Source organism: Melanostigma gelatinosum, assembly GCF_949748355.1.
Source record: "Melanostigma gelatinosum genome assembly, chromosome: 13".
In the NCBI taxonomy this organism is placed as follows: domain Eukaryota; kingdom Metazoa; phylum Chordata; class Actinopteri; order Perciformes; family Zoarcidae; genus Melanostigma; species Melanostigma gelatinosum.
In genome coordinates, this window is record NC_136646.1 from 1829186 (window position 1) to 1848624 (window position 19439).

General features: G+C 39.6%; 1 protein-coding gene and 1 long non-coding RNA gene across 2 annotated transcripts; both read right to left on the minus strand.

Moving 5' to 3' along the window:
* Positions 1–502: 502 nt before the first annotated feature.
* On the minus strand, positions 503–3527 carry LOC306787117. Its single transcript, XR_013772527.1, has 4 exons — positions 3415–3527; positions 2996–3080; positions 2646–2705; positions 503–1826 (listed from the first exon to the last, which is right to left on the minus strand). It is a non-coding gene; the product is annotated as an uncharacterized lncRNA (long non-coding RNA).
* A 9359-nt stretch (positions 3528–12886) lies between these two features.
* LOC306787324 (apoptosis regulator BAX-like) lies at positions 12887–19204 on the minus strand (the record flags this gene model as incomplete). The annotated part of the gene is made up of 5 exons (XM_079282442.1): positions 12887–13030; positions 14878–14982; positions 15720–15858; positions 17152–17182; positions 19177–19204. 5 exons carry the CDS (start codon positions 19202–19204, stop codon positions 12887–12889), a joined length of 447 nt encoding a protein of 148 aa, XP_079138568.1.
* Between the last annotated feature and the right edge of the window lie 235 nt (positions 19205–19439).

Below are 19439 nucleotides of genomic sequence, written 5' to 3' on the forward strand. Positions count from 1 at the left end.
TTTTAATAGTTGAACGGCTTCTGTAGCTTAAAAAATGAAGGAGGAGAAGCGGTGCGACGGAAGAAATAGAAGAAGTTGAATAAAGATTCGAAGAATAGTTGGAATGCTTAACAGCATTCCAACAATAATCCATTAAAGTGGGAGAAGAGCTCAGTCCAGCCTCCTAACCCCTGCATCTCTTTGACCTGCCTCAGAATGGCTACACGCCGCTCCACATCGCTGCCAAGTGTCTCATGTGCTTCCACCATAACACATTATTTTGTGTATTCACACGTGTTTCTATCCTCATACCCAGAGCGGACTTACACCACTACACTTGGCAGCCCAGGAGGACAAGGTTAATGTGGCAGAAGTCCTTCTCAACCACGGGGCTGATGTCAACCCACAAACAAAGGTAAAGGTTTCTCAGCTCGTATACCCACAAACACACACACACACACACACACACACACATACACGTTTTTGCTACATGGTGGGGACGCCTGTGTAGAGGTTACGCGTGGGGACCTCATTTTCTGAATGGAATAACGGCATACTTTTCATCACATAAATTTTGTTTTGGTCCTGGGAACCAAAATATCAACTCAAGTATCAAAACTTCTCAAATTTAAAAAACTGAATTTTTGTCTGGTGTTTCTATCCCAGCGGGGACGCTCCTATCATGTCATAATACAAACCACCACCAGGGGACACTGTTAAAAATGTGTCTTTCAAGCCTATATACGGAATTCAAGCCTATATAAGGTATTCAAGCCTATATAAGGTATTCAATGGAGGGTAAGTTTATAGAAACTAGAGCTTTATTTAAAAAAAAGAGTTGTTTCTGTATTATATTTTGTTAATTCATTTAATATTGCATTTGTGGATTCACCATTAAATGTTGTAATTGTATAATGACTCATCTGTGTATATTGAACTCCACTCAATGTAAATGTCAGATCAGAATCAGAAATGTTCAAACTTCACAGCTTTATTTCAAAGTTCTGTGCATTTTTCAGATATAGTACACTGAATATTACAGTTGAAAGCATTACAGTTTTGATACTGTGATATTCAGTGCTTTGTATTTCAGTTGAAAAAAAAACCTACAAATGATGGAGCTGAATATCACAGTATCACAACTGCAATGCTCTCAGCATAATATTTCAAAGTAGTATTTCACTTGCAAAACAAATACTGAACTTGACTACTACAATACTTAAATTGTAATTCTGTAAACATTATTTCAACACTTACTGTTTCAAAACCTTTCAATGCCTCACAACTGTTGTGTACAACTTCTATTACAACTGCACTGCAATGTACACTTTTTAAGTGTAGTGAAATGGTTTTAAATAACAAAAAATACAACGAAAATATGTTTGTGTATCACAAAATAGATTCGTACAACTTTAATGCCGTAACGCAAATAGAAATATTCAAATATTTAACAAAGAAAACGAGGAATGTCAAAGAGAACAGGCACGATTATGAATTCTTCAAAAAAAACAAAAAACCTGTTAAACCTTCCATTTGACAATATTGAACAACGTCCAGCAACAGAAGTGCATAAATGTCCAGCAAAGATTGTACCTGTAGTCTTCCATCTGAACACAATAGTGCACAAATGTAAAAGCTTACCTTTCTTGCAAAGACTTTCGCTTTAGTGCATCAATTCGGTTTTTTGTGTAAAATTTCACTGCCTCCCACCTCCTTCCTTTGAGAGCTAGTGGTGACGTCTGAATGCATTCCAGGAACCTTCCAAGATCTGATGTGGTCCATGAGTGTTTTTTCCACAGCCTGGATTTCGTCGTTGGTCCACTTCTGTTTTTTTGTTTGTGATGACCCTGAATAAAATGAGACAGTAATTTAATGTTATTCAAAAACCAGCAAGTACTGAGGCTATAATGTTGTATCGATCTTGACTGTAGCAGTACACAAAATACGAGTAGAACAACCTGTAGTTGCAGTAACATAAGTATTTGGAGCAACAGTGTCTAATACAAAAATAGAACTCGCAGCAGAAATATAGACGGTAGTTGCAGAAGTATGAACAAAGACACGGTTTACTAACACTAGCTTCAGTATTACATGACACAAGTGGAGTACTTCATTTAAAACAACTGGTCATTGTCCATTTAGTCCAGAGGACATTATGTGATTTAGGACTAGATGAGATCTACTGACCTGAACAAATGAGTCCTTTACATAGATGATTCTGAATTCAATATACTGGATGATGTGAAATTATATTTCCTTACGTAATGATGCCAGTTACTTTAATATGGTGTTTCATTAGCCTCAAAACCTGGGCACACAAAAACCAGGTGCGTGATAGAAACGCACAGAGTAATATTGAAAGTTAAAGTATACTCACTATGCAGAATGGACAAAATAATATATTTATAGTAGGCTGAAATCATTGGATAATAATTATCGATGCATTAATGAATGTATCACTTTAATGTTGCAGCTGGTAAAGGTGGAGCTCATTTGAACTACTTAATACACGTATTAACTAAGTTACATACTACATAACGATACATGATAGTTTATTAGTTTATTTCTATTTTGGATAGGGAATCTATAAAATGTATTCTCATGTCAGTGGACTCACTAAATAACTTGATCCTAGGTGAGAAACTGAAAAACTTTGAAAAGATTACCTTTTTTTGTGTGTGATTGACCAGAGGCCTCTCCAACCAGCATCTTTTCATCCAAACTACCTATTAAAACACAAGCAAAACTGAGAATAACAGACTTTCAATTAATTTCATACATCCAATCAAATAGTGTCTACAATCTGTTGGTGCCCACAGAATAAACACTCATGTGGTATTTTAAGGAAACTGTATTAGGGAAAGTGATTGGAAATAAATCAATAAATAATACAGGCAAGGTAAAAGGCATGCAAATGATTAAGGCTAGCAATGTACCTGGACAGTGTGTGCTTTCTTTCCAAGAGAAATATTTTATCAGAAATTTTCACAATCCTCACATTTACTCGAAATATTACCTTTGGCTGGATGTGGATCATCCTCATCACTGTACTCAGAACTTGATAGAGGTTCTCTTTTGTCTCTGAGCATTTGTCTGTTGAGCTTAAAAAAAGAAAGGATTAGACTTGGATATTCTTCATTGTAAAATCACAAGCATTTAACAATAATAAATGTCAAGACAAAACAATAGACTAAAACTAGGCAACATGTTTAGAAAAGAAATTGAGTGCTGGGCTCTTAGGTTTATTTTCCTGTGCCTTTATTTGAGATGCGAGACGTTAGCTCAAAAGACTTGTGCTTTGTCTCGTAGTGGCACTTCACATTACCGCTTTCAATAATCATCACAGCCTCTGAAAATATTACCCTGATTCCTGTAAACTGACAGATGTCATGGCCCTTTTCATGTTAGAATGTGAAGTTTTGCAAATAAACTTACAACTCCACTGTCGGTTCTCATGAGCTCTGGAACACTTGTGTCCTCATCGACATCAGCTGGAGTGGGGTCAAGAATATCGGTATTGTCACTGGACCGCTGGTGTTCTTCCTGAAAAACAAATCATTTTTTTGTAATGTTTAGACAGGCTCCCAACCTACCAGTCTGCCTACCTATCAGTCGACCTACCAGTCTACCTACCTACCTACCAGTCTACACTGTTTTACATAAATAAAATAATACACAACCAAACAACAAATACTACAACTTATATTTCATCAGACATTATGAATAAGTGGCTGCAGTGCAAACTATTTAATTTATCCTTGTGGGAAACACTGTCGTAATAATGGAAGTCTAATATGTGTGATTAACTAGCTGTAGTCTGTAAGAAATTAATTACTCTAGCATTGTTTTGATTTCTGTTCGACATTCACAGTCGAGCAGGTTAACTGTCAATTAAGAACCCAAAGAAGATGACATATCCTACCTCGTTGGTCTGTTCAGGGTTAAAGCCATCTGTCACATCAGCGCCTGCAAATATATTAGAGGATAGAAATGTTAATATGGTTTACGATGAACTAATAACTTCAACATCATCTTTGATGGGTCAAAATGTGTTTCATTTGCGTCTAGACTATTTTTAAATAGTTATATGATTTAAACCCTGAGAGTATGATCAGTTTGGGATTGAAACCAATAGACTCCCTGAAGTATTCAGTATAATATTCTACACTATTACAAAAGACTTTCTCAGTATTTCAAGCTGCAGTGGTAGAATTTTGTGTAATTAAAATTGTTGCCTGAGCTGCTATTATTACATTTTGACTGAAATTAAAAGTAATTTGTTCTGGTCTTATAGGCTGCATTATAGTAAGGTGATCTACTTATTTCTGAAAGTATGAGGCTAAATATTCTACTTCAATACCCATGGTTATTTGAATTACAATATCTGCTTACATGTGAAGAAATACTTTTTTTAAAGTTAACCTTGACTCAATATGTCAAATATGTCTCTTTGTTGAGCATAATATTCACGTTCTGTGGGAAAAGATAATGATGATAAAATATAAATTCTAAACAATATCTAAATATCATTTTGTGACTAAAAAAGCCCCACGATGTGTAAATTATCCATTTGTAGTTAACTGTAATTAGTTGTCCAGCCTTCCGTTAACGGTAGGCTGGTCTCAGATCGCATACCTGCAAACTCATGAGTGAAAAAGGTGACAAGCCCGAAACAGTGAACAGTGTGATGAGAGGACATGTGAGCCCTTGTTGCTGTAGTTCATCTCCTTGGAGCAGAGGCTACATTTAGCCTGAATATCAATGTGTTAAAACACTGTGACAGCAGGAAGCTGCACTCACGTCTGTTCAGACCTCCACCTTTATCCAGACCCACCTCCACCTTTATCCAGACCCAGCTCCACTCACAGCTCTGTTAGCTGCACATGCTAGCTGCACATGTTAGCTTAGTGTTAGCTAATATTAGCTGTCCATCTCGGTTAACTTCCAGCACATTGCAACAGCTCTTTTTATATGGCAGTACATGTACCAACATTAGGAGCAAGGACAATAATTAAAAACTTACCATTTCCATCCAGGTTCCACAGCTAGCCCGTCAAGTTACATGTGTGTGGAGCCGCTCGACAGTCTGAGGCAGTGAGTCACCTCTCCACGGGCGCATGCACTGATGGGGGAGGGGCCACGCCATGGTCCCCATGATGATGGTAAACGTCAGGTTTTGTGTAATGTCAGCAATGAAACTTAAGGTACTTTACACAGAACATGACATTGACTGTCCCCACCGTAACCTCACCCATCCCCCACTCCTTCGGTCACGATCAGCATGAGGGAGCTCTGAGGCTCGGCCTGGTCTGCAGCCGTTGTTAATAACTTAGACAGGTAATAGTAATTACTAAAACGGAAGGATTACATAAAATACCTGCTTAAGTTGAGACTTTATTGCTCAACTAGAATTTAGTATAAAGTATGTAAAAAAAAAATTCAATTAAAAAAGGACATTGAAATGAAACAAGCATTTCTAATGAAGTTAAGTAATAGAAGCATTTTTGAACTGTTAAAAAATTATACAACCATTGATATTCATAAAATAGAAACTACAACTATTTACAAGCCATTGTATTCAACAGAAGTATTTATATGTGTATTTAACTAACATATTATGAAAAGACTGTTAATGATGTGTACATGTTGCTGTTTCTGTTGGGTGCAATAAAAACACTTGTAAATGGCTTTTTATGCTAAAGTTCACATATGATGGACACAAGAGGACCCTCTTCAAGGTACAATTAGATTCAAGTCATTAGCATGCTGCTAACAGGAGATAGCATTCCAGAGGGTCTGCAGATTTTTCCGCAATATTTTCCTATTCAAGTCATCAAGGGGAATGTTGCCAAGCAATTTCCCATCAAATTCAACCATGTTGTGAGAAGTTATGATTATTTGAAGGATGGGCCAGTTGGTCATCACTTTCCATAAATTTTATCCTGGCAAAATCCCCCATTCAAATGTAGGCCAATTCCCTCCTCCCGCGCAGGCATGCTAAGTGCTAGGGAGTACCATCCAACTTGAATGTGCCTCATTGGGGCCTGTCTACAACATATTAAAAAAACAGGGCTCTGACATCTTCCGAAGTAAAAGATGGTCTGATCTCATCAAGAGTACGACAGGGTGTACAGCTTAGGGACATGTACCCCATGCTGAAGTCTGAGTTTGATACAGGCAAAAATCAGTTCTGGATAATCTAGAGGGATTTTTTTCCAGGTGGTCCTATTGTAGGCCTTGTCCACAATGTATGTGCACAATCTGGGGGTTCTAGGACCCATATTTGAGAAATTATGGCCATTCTTGCATATGCCAAAATATAAGTGAATAAGGCCCCAATTGAGCCCAATTAAGCCCTTTGTGGCTGTTTTTGGGGACCTTAACTTGCAGCTATGAGGCCCAGATTATAGGTGTGTAATGGTGACGAGCCCCTCTTTGAGGCAGAAAGGGATTTAAAACCCTACCCCTTTTTAAAGTATAAAAAGTTTGAGAAAAGACTGGTAAAATCTGGATTGTGACCACTTTTTAATATTGATCAATTTTAAAACACTTGTCAATGGCCTTCTTTGATGAAATTCACATATGATGGACAAAACAGGACCCTCTTCAAGGTTCAATTGGATTCAAGTCGTTAGCATGCTGCTACCGGAAGTTAGCTTTCCCAAGGTTCTACAGATATCTCGCTTTAGATCCTGCATCACCTTATCACAGGCGACTGATTTATGCAAAAATCAGGCAGTTCCAACCTTTCACTATGATTTAATGGCCCGTTTCTCACTTGCCAAAACAGGCCGAAAGATGAGGTCATATGCCTCAATTTTGACTTTTGGGGCTGTTTTTGGGGACCTTAACTTGCAGCTACGAGGCCCAGATTATAGGTGTGTAATGGTGACGAGCCCCTCTTTGAAGGAGAAAATGAATCAAATCTCTACTTTAAATTAAAGTGGACATTTTGAGAGAAAAGACTGTTGAAGGCCATGTCGGAACATAAGTGTCATCTGGGTAGAGACATCCATAGTTCACTATGGGAAAAGTGTTTGGAATGTCCCATTGAGTTTTATACCATTTAACGATGGGGCAAAGATGGAATGACTGTGAAAATTTCACGGTCCTAGCCCATTGTTTTATGGGGTAATTAGGCCAAATAACTTTAAAATGAAGAAAAATGCCATATATTACTACGGGAAAAGTGTACCGAATTTCCTATTGATTTTCATACCACGTGGTTTGTGGCCAAGGGCCGACTGACTGTGAAATTTTCAGCGTGCTAGCCCATTGCTTTCTAGGGGTATTAACTGAACGTCTATTTAAGCCAAATAAATGCTAAATGCCATGAATCACTATGGGAAAACTGTACAGAATTTCCCGTTGATATTCAGACCATTTCATCTTGGGGCAGAGGTTGACTTAATGTGAAAATTTCAGCCTCCTAGCCCATTGTTTTCTAGGTGTCTTTAGGCAGAATTGAGTCAAAAGGCCGTAATTTCTACGTGTACGGAGTTTACCATAGCAGAAAGTGTACCATCGCAGAAAGTGTATGGAATTTCCCCTTGATTTTCATACCACATGGTCTTTGGCCAAAGGTCGACTGACTGTTAAACTTTCAGGGTCCTAGCCCATTGCTTTCTATGGGAATTTGGGCAGAGTTCGGTGAGAAATCCATAATTCACTATGGGAAAAGTGTTTGGAATTTCCCCTTGATTTTCATACCACATGGTCATTGGCCAAAGGTCAACTGACCGTTCAATTTTCAGGGTCCTAGCCCATTGCTTTCTATGGGAATTTGGGCCGAGTTCGGTGAGAAATCCATAATTCACTATGGGAAAAGTGTTTGGGATTTCCCCTTGATTTTCATACCACATGGTCATCGGCCAAAGGTCGACTGACCGTTCAATTTTCAGGGTCCTAGCCCATTGCTTTCTATGGGAATTTGGGCCGAGTTCGGTGACAAATCCATAGTTCACCCATCTCATCCAGTTCACCCAGTTCACCCAGTTCACCCATCTCACCCAGTTCACCCATCTCACCCAGTTTACCCAGTTCATAATATCCCATCAAATTCAACCATGTTGTGAGAAGTTATGACTAGTTGAAGGATGGGCCGTTTGGGTAATCACTTTCCATTCATTTTATCGTTCAAAATGCCCCATTCAAATGTAGGCCAACTGCCCCTCTTCCCGCGCAGGCATGCTAAGTGCTAGGGAGTCCCATCCAACTTGAATGTGCCTCATTGGGGCTTGTCTACAACATATTAAAAAAGCAGGGCTCTGACATCTTCAGAAGTAAAAGTTGGTCTAATCTCACCAAGAGTGCGACAGGGTGTACAGTTTAGGGACGTGTACCCCATGCTGAAGTCGGAGTTTGATACAGGCAAAAATCTTTTCTAGATAATCTAGAGGGATTTTATTCAGGTGATCCTATTGTAGGCCTAGTCCACAATGTGTGTCCACAATATGTGGGTTCTGGGATCCATATTTGAGAAGTTATGGCCATTCTTGCATATGTCAAAAAATCCACTAATATAAGGGATTAAGGCCCCAATTAAGCCCTTTGTGGCTGTTTTTGGGGACCTTAACTTGCAGTTACGACGTCCAGATTATAGGTATGTAATGGTGACGAGCCCCTCTTTGAAGGAGAAAAGGATTCAAAACTCTACCCCGTTTTAAAGTATAAAAAGTTAGAGAAAAGACTGGTGTAAACTGGCTTTCGGCCACTTGGGAAGATAATTGTCATTTGGTTCGAATCCTTTCTGTTGGGTGAAATAAACACAGTCCATTTCCAATTGATATTCGCACTATTTAATCTGTGGGCAAAGGTCGACTGGCTGTGAAAATGTCAGGGTCCTAGCCCGTTGTGCTCTATGCGAATTTAGGCCGATTTATGTCAAAAATCCTTAGTTCACTGTGGAGAAAGTGTTTGGAATTTCCACTTGATTTTCATACCACGTGGTCTTTGGCCAAAGGTCGACTGGCTGTGAAAATTTCAGGGTCCTAGCCCGTTGTTCTCTATGCAAATTTAGGCCGACTTAGGTCAAAAATCCATAGTTCACTATGGAGAAAGTGTATGGAATTTCCACTTGATTTTCATACCATGTGGTCTTTGGCCAAAGGTCGACTGGCTGTGAAAATTTCAGGGTCCTAGCCCGTTGTTCTCTATGCAAATTTAGGCCGACTTAGGTCAAAAATCCATAGTTCACTATGGAGAAAGTGTATGGAATTTCCACTTGATTTTCATACCACGTGGTCTTTGGGCAAAGGTCGACTGGCTGTGAAAATTTCAGGGTCCTAGCCCGTTGTTCTCTATGCAAATTTAGGCCGACTTAAGTCAAAAATCCATAGTTCACTATGGAGAAAGTGTATGGAATTTCCACTTGATTTTCATACCATTTAATGAATGGGCAAAGCTTGAATTTCTGTGAAAATGTCAGCCTCCTAGCCCATTCTTTTCTGGGGAAATTAGGCCAAATAAAGTCAAGATAAAGTCAAAATGCCATAAATTACTACAGGAAAGGTGTACGGAATTTCCCATTGATTTTCATACCACTCAATCTATGTGGAAAGATTTAATTACTGTGAAATTGTCAGCATGCTAGCCCATTGCTTTCTAGGTATTAACTGAACGTCTATTTAAGCCAAATGATTGCAAAATGCCATAAATCACTACGGGAAACTGTACAGAACTTTGGAAAATCGTAACTCGGCAGTCCGAAAGGGCGGGACAAAAAGTCAGGGTTTTTATCCTTACCCCAATGCAATGTTGCTCCAAGTTCTTCCTATAGTATATATATAGTGTTGTGCGCAAGAGAGTTTTATCCTCAGATTCCATGCATTAGATCAGAAGGTCACCACGGGAATATTCAAAGTAAGAGTTAAAAAATGAGGCCTGTAGCCACCATATAGCTAGTTGTTACAAAACAACTTACAATGAGCTTTGCTAGCTACAAGGGGTGCCACCATAGAAATACATTTTACGGTTTTCCGTGGTCTATTGAAGAGTTAGTTGTTATAATGACAACGCACGTCTGTGTGGCTAAGTGTTGTTGCAGCTTGGAAGAGAGCAGACTTAGCTCCAGAGACAGATGGCTAGCTACTGAGCTAGGTAGCTTATCTTTCTCCTGAGCAGGCAGGGAGTTATTCCATTATTTACATGTATCACAGGCTTTGTCTGACCTTTTGTTTCTTCTGGAAATGTTTGCCCTGTAAAATCATACTAAGCATACTTAAGCACGGTGCAAAAACACTGGCACTGCACTGTTATGAATTGCCATCATGATTCATCCAGAGAAACTGATATGAAGAGGTCAGAAAAGCATTATGAGCTCGCAGCTGCTTGTGAGAACTGCTGGTGCGAAAAATAAATCATGGTACACCAAAGAGTGAAATGTAGAAGGGCCCACTTTCAGCACCAGCCAGATGAGTAGCAACTTGGGTGGCTAATTTTCTGTAAATAGAGAAGCATTCAAGCATTGTTAAATTAGCAAGCTGGCTAGCAAACTAGACAACTGGCTAGTTAGCTAGCTTGCTAATTCCACTATGCTTAAATGCTTCACTAGTTACAGAAGATGGTCACAACAGCGGGCTGGTGGCCAGCAGCATCGCTGGGTCTAACAGTCCCTCGCCCTAACGCCCTATACAGAAAGTTTATTTTTTAGCTTTTGCAGCGTTATCTATGGTCGTAATAGTGGTCCAAAATGATGTCAAATTGCATACTTTAAGTCAAAAATATTCAAATATCCTTGGAGGACAACCAAACCCAAACTATCCTAGTATATTTTATTCAATGTAGAAATTCACGACTCTTTATCCTGCTGCGTAATATATCCTGTCTGATATGCTGCTCCTAAAACCTGAATAAATAGCTCACACCCTGTTGATTTCAGGCTGAAGGCATCGTACAGTAAAATATGTTTTAGAGTGATACTATAGGCTACAAATAACAGGAAAGCACTTTAAGTATTAACACTATGGGTAAATATACAAGCACACCACCGTAACCCTATACTGTTTCAGTTGGCGTATTATAGACCTACTATAGAAGATGCATAGCATTTGAATAGTATAATAATAGAACAATCAAATCAAAAACTGACACAGAATGCTATAACATGCTTAAAGATATAATAAATAAATAATTCAATTAATTTTGTAGAGTCCAAAATCATAAAACATAAATACATAAGGAGCAAGACATTGCTGACACCAGCCCACACACACGCCAACAAGTGAATGAATAATGGGAGTAATGGGACTTATTTTTCTCCGACTTCAAGAACGGCATCTGGCTATATCAATGTGCTTTCCCACGCTGTACAAGAGTGTGTGGATGAAGCATTAAGTTGCGACTCTCTATGCTTTGTGATGTTACTACTCCCCTTGTCTTTTCAGTCATTACTGCAAAACCTCTCCTCAGTGAGTCCGCAACTTGCCATATGTAGTTTACACGGAGATTAGCCTAATATAACGATTGCAATAGTAAGTGTACACATGAAAATGGCCGCCCCTCAAACCATCCTGCTGTATTGATTTAAAGGAAAATGTATTTTCTACTCCTATTTTATGTTTATGGATACAACTCTAAACCTGCATTTGTCTGTTATCATCAATATCATTGTCATTGAACAGTGAGCACTGTTTAAAAGTTAGCTTTAAAAAAGCAGTGCAACAAAACAAGACCTTATTGATCTTACACCTCTGACATGGCAAAATAAATCAAATATAGACTATTATTATAATTGTTGTTGTTATTGTCAATAATATCAATGATGAGATAATGAATTGTGGTAAAATATCATTACAATTGTATGGAAGAAACTTAAAACAGGCATTTTACATGAGAAATATATAGACAATATACATTATGGTTATCGTTGTTTTTATGCAAATTTTTAAAAAAACTATAGCAATATAAATAATATCAATATTAATATTAAGTATTTGTGTATTTATACATATATTTCTTTTTTATCAAATGTAGCATTTCATTCATGCTTATCTTTGGTCAAAAAGACACATTTAAAGTGTATTCCCAAACTGTAATACTACCTTTGACCAATAGGGGGCAATAGAGAGTGGACAAACAGCGATACACACTTCAAGAACAGCCTACCTCATGGGGACTGCAGTACTAGTGTGTATACACTAGGGGAGCATTCATACACACACACACACATTTTTTTCTTGAAAATGGTTTCCAGGGGACTTCTGAGAAAACTACATGGGGCATGTCTAGACACTGTTCTGAAGCTTGTAGGAGGGGTTTGCCGGTGGGGACCTCAGTTTTTGTCCCCACGGTGACACGAGTCCCCATGGGTCTGTGTGCAGTCAGGTCAAAGTCCCCACCGGGATACAAAGACAAACACACACACACACACACACACACACACACACACACACACACACACACACACACACACGCACACACTGTAAATACACACACAGATAAGGGTCTTCAAATCGCTTTTTACAGTTGGGGTTTGATGCATAACCTTTCATTCACACACATCATTGACTCTATGATTGTCTTCGTGTTTTTTTCTGTAGTTTTAGTCTAGTCATGGCATCAGAAAAATTCTCTGCCACACATACACACACACACACACACACGCACACACACACTTGGTCCGCAATTACCATTAGCATTATGCACTGTACTCATAATTCAATGAGGACGTGAAATATGATGCAGTTTTGAAGTTATATTTATAATCAAAGATGGCATGCTAAAAATACAGTTTTTTTTCTTGCACAATTATTCAAAATTCTTTTAAAAATGCACTGTTATACAAACAGTTCTTTCAGAAACTGTGACTCAACAAGATGAGGCCGCCCGTCAGCATGCGTAGCTGTATTTTCCTCCCCTTTTCATCTCCTCGCCCTTTCATGTCTGTGTGTGTCTCTTCCTGCGAGCCTCAGTGCCATCTGGTCAGTCTCCAGGTGATGAAGCTCCCTAGAGCCAGGCCGGTGATAAAGATGACGATGAGGCCGTAGCTGTGGGAGCTCAGCGACGACACACTCTGCACGGACGCCACCTCCAGCTCCGAAAAACTGTTGATCTGTGGAGAGACGGCTCCGATCACCTGGTGTGGAAAACATGCATCTGGAAAACATTCATGCCACTAAATGCCGATTACTTTTTTACAAATGTGATTGACTATCTGTCGTCCATGTGGCTCCGGAATGTTTTATTGTCGGTGCAGGAAGTGACAACAAACATGAGAAATATCCATCCGCCTTGCTATGCTGCTGTGCACTTCACGGTGAGCAGAACTGTGAATAAAGCTTCACAAGCTGAAGCAGCAGCTGGGTCAGCGATGTTCAGCCCCTCAAACTCCTTTGAAAACTTTTCCACCACCGGAACTTAACCCCTAACGTACTGCGCAGCCAGTGTGTTGTCTCATGTGTGAACACTACCATCGTTTGTCAATCCCGTATCAGACTAATGCCGCGTCTCCACGGTACAGCTCTGTTCTCAGCTCTTCTCTATTCGTTTTCCACTGCGCACCCACCCCCAAGATCTGGGTCCAGTGAATACAAAACATATTGCGGTCGCTGTTGATGCTTGGCTATTTAAAAACAGCAGGTTTGTGCAGGAAGTGCCGTGTCGAGGTGGTGAAGGTTCTCTCTCATTGGCTGGTCTGCAGTGTTGTAAATCCACCTTCCAGTACAACGTACTAGCTACACGTGGAACTAATTTACATTTTCAATTGTGCCTGGTGATGCTAGTCAATGTCGTTTAGTCGGGTGCATTCAATTTCTGTGTATCAGAATGTAGCATCAATAAGACAACAGTTAGGACTACAGTATGTGATTGAGGGACACACGCACACACACACACACACACACACACACACACACACACAGGTAACTTCTGCTGGGGTGTCAGACTTTGTGTATATCCAAATAAATGACAAATACTAAAGTTACGTTGGCACGGCAGGTAGATAATATTAGCAAAGGAACGTTAGCGTGATCTTTTCTGGCTAACGATAATTCATCTTAATAATCTCTCTCACGTTACCACAGAGATCAGAGGAAGCTAACATGTCTGAATCTCACATTAACAGATCAACTTAGCTTTAGCCCTACATTAGCTAGTTAGCTAGCATTTCGCTAACATTAGCCAACTTAAGATGTGTCTACATACACAGTGAGCGCGTATAATAAAACTTCAGTTCCATAGTAATGCTACCTTTGAGCAGACGTAGCATATCGAAGTACAACAGGAAATGGGGAAATTGATTGGAGCACTGAGCAAACGGGCGGGACTAAAACACAGAAATGAGTCAGCATTTTTGCACTTCCTGTTCAGTCGTCTCAAAGTCAATGGTTGTTTTGATGTGTTTTTGGTAGGATGCCTGAAATAAGGTCTGTGGTTAACACAAGCTTATGATAGTTTACGCTTTGTTCTACAATATAAAATACATCAGCAGATACCCTTCTCGTGAATTTTGAGGCTTTTAGGTGTCTTAAGCCGGTTGCTAACATGTGGGTAAATGAGACTAAACGTGGATGGGAAAATCATGTAGGCTGTCTTTGGTCAAGAGAACCACTGCTAAGCTAACTTTGCTCTACAAAATGACGTCATCCCTGCGGCACTCTATGGAGGAGGGTCCCCCCCTATTTATTTTAAAAGAGCAACGGCCAACGGGGAAACTCCAAAACTATACTCCGTACATCAGGGCCAGACGTTGGCATTTATAGGGCTGGCCCCGCCTTGTTGCAGTCCCACCAAGAAGGAAACGCAGAGAGCTTCATCTATACAGCTGTATCATCTCATACAGAGAGGCTAACTGAACAAAGGTCGCAGAGTCGCTGCGTTCCGCAGAACCACAGAACCAACATGGTAGAGAGGAAAGTGCTCTGAGAGTAAGCACATGGAAGAAATGAAGGCCCAACATACCCATCCTCCATGATCCACAATCCAGCCCAGCAGATTGTTCGTGAAAAACTCCACGGTCCACTTCAGGATGTCCATCACTAACTGAGGGAGGCGAGCCTCCACCATCTGATGGACAGCAGAAACACAAAGAGGTCCATACACAAAGAGACGATGCTGCCAAATTCAATAACATGGCTGGATCAGTGAACATCAGACTGTTGTCTGATATGAGATATATATGTTCATATATATATTCATATATATTCATATATAGATATATATATATTCATATATATATATTCATATATATATATATATATATATATTCATATATATATATATATATATATATATATATATATATATATATATATATTCATATATATATATACATATATATATATATATTCATATATATATATATATATATATATATATATATATATATATATATATATATATATATATATATATATATATATGTATGTATATGTGACATACACACAGAAGCGCAAACAATCACTTTTTATCAATATTTGTTTGGAAAAGCCCCCAAATGAAGACATTTCAAATTAAAACAATACACTTTTGAGGTGATGAGTAAAGCTTTGAATGTAAAATACAAAGTGAAACGCGCCAAAAGTTGGCTGAGCGATCCGATGGACGCCTGATAAATCACTAGCAGCTGCAGTAGGTCATGCAAAGACAGATGCATTCCAAGGAACAAGAATCATTCTGGTAGTGAGCATCAGCGCTGATCGCCTCTCCAGCTGGAACACAACCCTCCTCATCGAGGCAGGTCACAGCACTGCCAGACCTTCTGATGGACAGGCAAGCTCTGAGAAGAAAAGAAGCTAACCCACCTTGACGGCTAGCTTGGCGGCAACGTAAAAGAACAGAGCGATCCTCTCCCAGGTGATCCCCTCCTCAATCACTCTGGCCGCCACGTGCTTAATGTGGTCCCACTTCGAGCTGGAGGAACAAGCCACTCCGTCAATTGCTCTGAAAGAGAGACAGGATGCAGTTTAAGTAGATGTTGTACGAAATTTGAGCGTAGAACTGTGTGTTTAGTAGATATAATAAAAGTGTTTAATAATTCATATTTAAGAATTCATAATTAGTCATCATAAGTGTTTTGGAAATGCATAATTAAGATAAGCATAAAGTGTTTTAGGATTAGTAGCTAACAGTAGAATTTGAGACATGAAGCTTATGCCAAAGTTGCAAAGTCTTATCTATTATATGGAATGTTTATCATAGAAGGGATTAAGCAATAACTGACCGACATTGAATGTGTTAGTAAACGCAGGGACAGAAAGCCAGACAGGCGAATACACTCCTGGAAGTTAGCCAATAGGAATTGGGATAAACGGAAGGGGAGGAGTTGCGAACCGATATGAGGGCGGGAATAGAAAAGCGTTTTTCTCGTTCTCTTTAGCGTGTGGTGCCACGGGACGGCTGTGTCTCATGGTCCCATGAGACACAGCCGTCCCGTCCCGGACGAGTTTTTTCCAAAGTGGGGTAATATTGTAATATTTCATAGGAGTATGTACTCCATTGTTTAACTGTAATCATACTTGCATCGGTGGGATTCAAATCCTTTTAATTGTAAACCAGTTTTGGTAGATTTATTATTGCAGCGTGTGAACTGTAGGAAGCAGCTGGACACACGTGCTTCCGGCCTCCTCTTTGTGAAGCAGGCTAAAACTTCACAATGTTAAGAAACTGCGGAGCGCGTATTACACATCTACCCCGGTTCTATTTTCCGTATTGCATCACAAGCGCTGAGACACAGCGGGCGAGAGACTCACTCTTGTAACTCCTCGTTGGCTCGGATAGTGTCGCAGATGCTGTGGATACGGTTGATCAGCCGGGTCACTATCTTCTGCTCCTGCTCAGTATGCTCCACAGCCGAGTGGAGAGTGAGTGCTGGGACGTCCTCCGAGGACATGTCCCTCAGCTCCTCCTCTATGAGCCTGCAGGACAACAGGACGATGAAACACTTTCACAAACCCGATACTGTGCAGAGGCTCCGTTTGAAGCTGTGGAAGGTAACTTCTTAACTGCATTGATGAGTGTATGCGACACGAATCAAATTAAGCTCCAGACAAAGTGATGCCTCCTTTTATTTGACTTTATGTGATTTTTACAGCAGCGTAGAGCTCCACTATGACAACAATACTATTGTTGTGGCTTTAAAGAGAGCGATATAACGACTTTAGTTCCACAAAGGACTGACGTGAGGTAAAGCAGCTGAAGAACGTACTTCAGCCAACTGACAGAAAGGAGACTCACCCTTTGACCACGGCCTCTCCGATCCTCGCGTCTGTGGAGGAACAGAACAGCATCAGTGGGTTACTCGCGTTAAATGACACAAGGCAGCGTTACAACCTCCATCCAGGGGTGGACTGGCCATCGGGGATCCCCCGGTATCCCCGGTAGGCCGACGGGGTTTGGGCCGGTCCAATACCGGACCACCTCCATCATCAACCGGCCCTCGCTCTGAGATCGCCGACCCCGACTGTATTCTATGCTTCACAGAACACGTTAAATTTACTCTAATACTTAAAGATCATAATCTCTGACTGATATTTATACTACTCCTCGCGATCTGTATTCACACTCGTGGTTTCCATCTGTGAGCCGGCAGCACCCCTACACACACCCAGCATGCAATCTGCCCCAAAGAGGCGGGTCTATGAAGCAGTTTAGCCAATGATGCTTTAATGCTGATTAAAGATATAAATGAGTGAAATACAATTTAGCCAATCAGCATCCTCAAATAGATTCAGCGCCGGAGCCGGCATTCTGGTGTGGCACCTTTATTTTGGGGGGAGGGGATAAGTAATGTAATACCGATTCAGCAGCATTAACTAAGGTACCACACTTTTATCTTATTGCTCTCTTGAGTGAAGCGGACTAAGAGTTTGGACTTCCATGCTTCAGGCGACATCCTGCCAGCAACGAGGGGTTTTCTTTCATTTCATTTTTCCAACTTGTGTAATTAAAGGTAACCTGAATATTGTTAGATTGTATCGTTTCCTGCAGTGGCGGCTGTTGGAACATGTTCTAGGTTGGGCCATCCTATCAATTTCAGCAAACATCCCAGTATGATTTAATGCAAAAAAAATGTAAGTATCAAACACGCATTATTACTTGGCAGTTAAATATTTAACATGTACGAAAACAATCAGTAAATAACACTTATATAATATAATATAACATGTTCATTCATTGAGATGCCCCTATGGACCTTGTTATAGGAGGTAAAGATCAGGAGAAGTAAACATGAAGTGTAATTATGAATACTGATGTTAAATTAAGCTATGATGAGTTGTCACTGTTAATTTAACATCTCTATTACATGTTGATGCCTCCATGACCAAGTTAAGCAGATGAGACTGAGGACAACTATGTAGAAGAAAAGATGTTCACTTTGTCTAACATGTAGCTTGACAGAGTTCTCCATGTGTGTCCTGGTGTTCTCATGTTTCCTTACCTCCTCATCCCTCACTCCCTACCCTGGTGTTCTCATGTTTCCTTACCTCCTCATCCCTCACTCCCGTAACTGTCCGTGCTGGATCCGTCCCCGTTGTTTTAAAAAGCTAAATACGTTATTAACATGACGTCATCCAGCTAGCCAAACCTGTCTGGTGTACAGCTAGTACAGAATGTACAGAATGTGTAGTACAGTGTATAGTACAATGTGTATAGTATAGTAGTATAGTATATATATGTTATATATACTATATATATATTATATATATTATATAATTATATATAATATATTATATTATATAATATTATAATTAATAATAATATAATATTATATATATAATAATATAATATATATATATATATATATATATATTAAATTATTATATATATATATTATTTATTATATATATTATATAAATTATTATATATATATATTAATTATATATATAATTAATAATAATATAATATATATATATAATAATAATCCGGGCAAATTGGTGGATCCAAATGTTATAAAAAAAAACATGTATGATGTAATTTCTTTGTAATCATCCAAAATAATGTTAAGTGTATGTTATTTTTCCAAGTAGGCCACTGACTGGTCGATACGTGCGATGCATTGAGTGGGTGTATTGAGTGGGCCGGTCTGACAGTAACTCCCGGGCCACTTTTTTCCGCCAGTCCGGCCCTGCCTCCACCTACATGTTCACAATGGTGTCACTGTGCGGGATACAGCCAGGCGATGTACACAAATACAGCCATGATAAATAGGAATATGCACTTTAACTCGAATGGACGTCTTTAAGTGTGCGTTGAGCTTACCTGACATGCCGCTCCCTTCACACGCCATGGCAACCAACTAGAAACACTTCTAAAGTTAACTGAAGTGAATTCTTCGTCCCTCAGAAACTCCGCCTCCTTTCCTTCACTGTCGGATAAAGGCTCCTTTAAAAACTGTATTAAAACTGATTAAACACGACTCATATGATGCGTTTCTAATTACAACAAACACACATAGAAAGTGAACCTCTGAGTGATATGCGCGGAGCGAGCCAACTGTCCAAACCTAACGTTTGATAGGCATA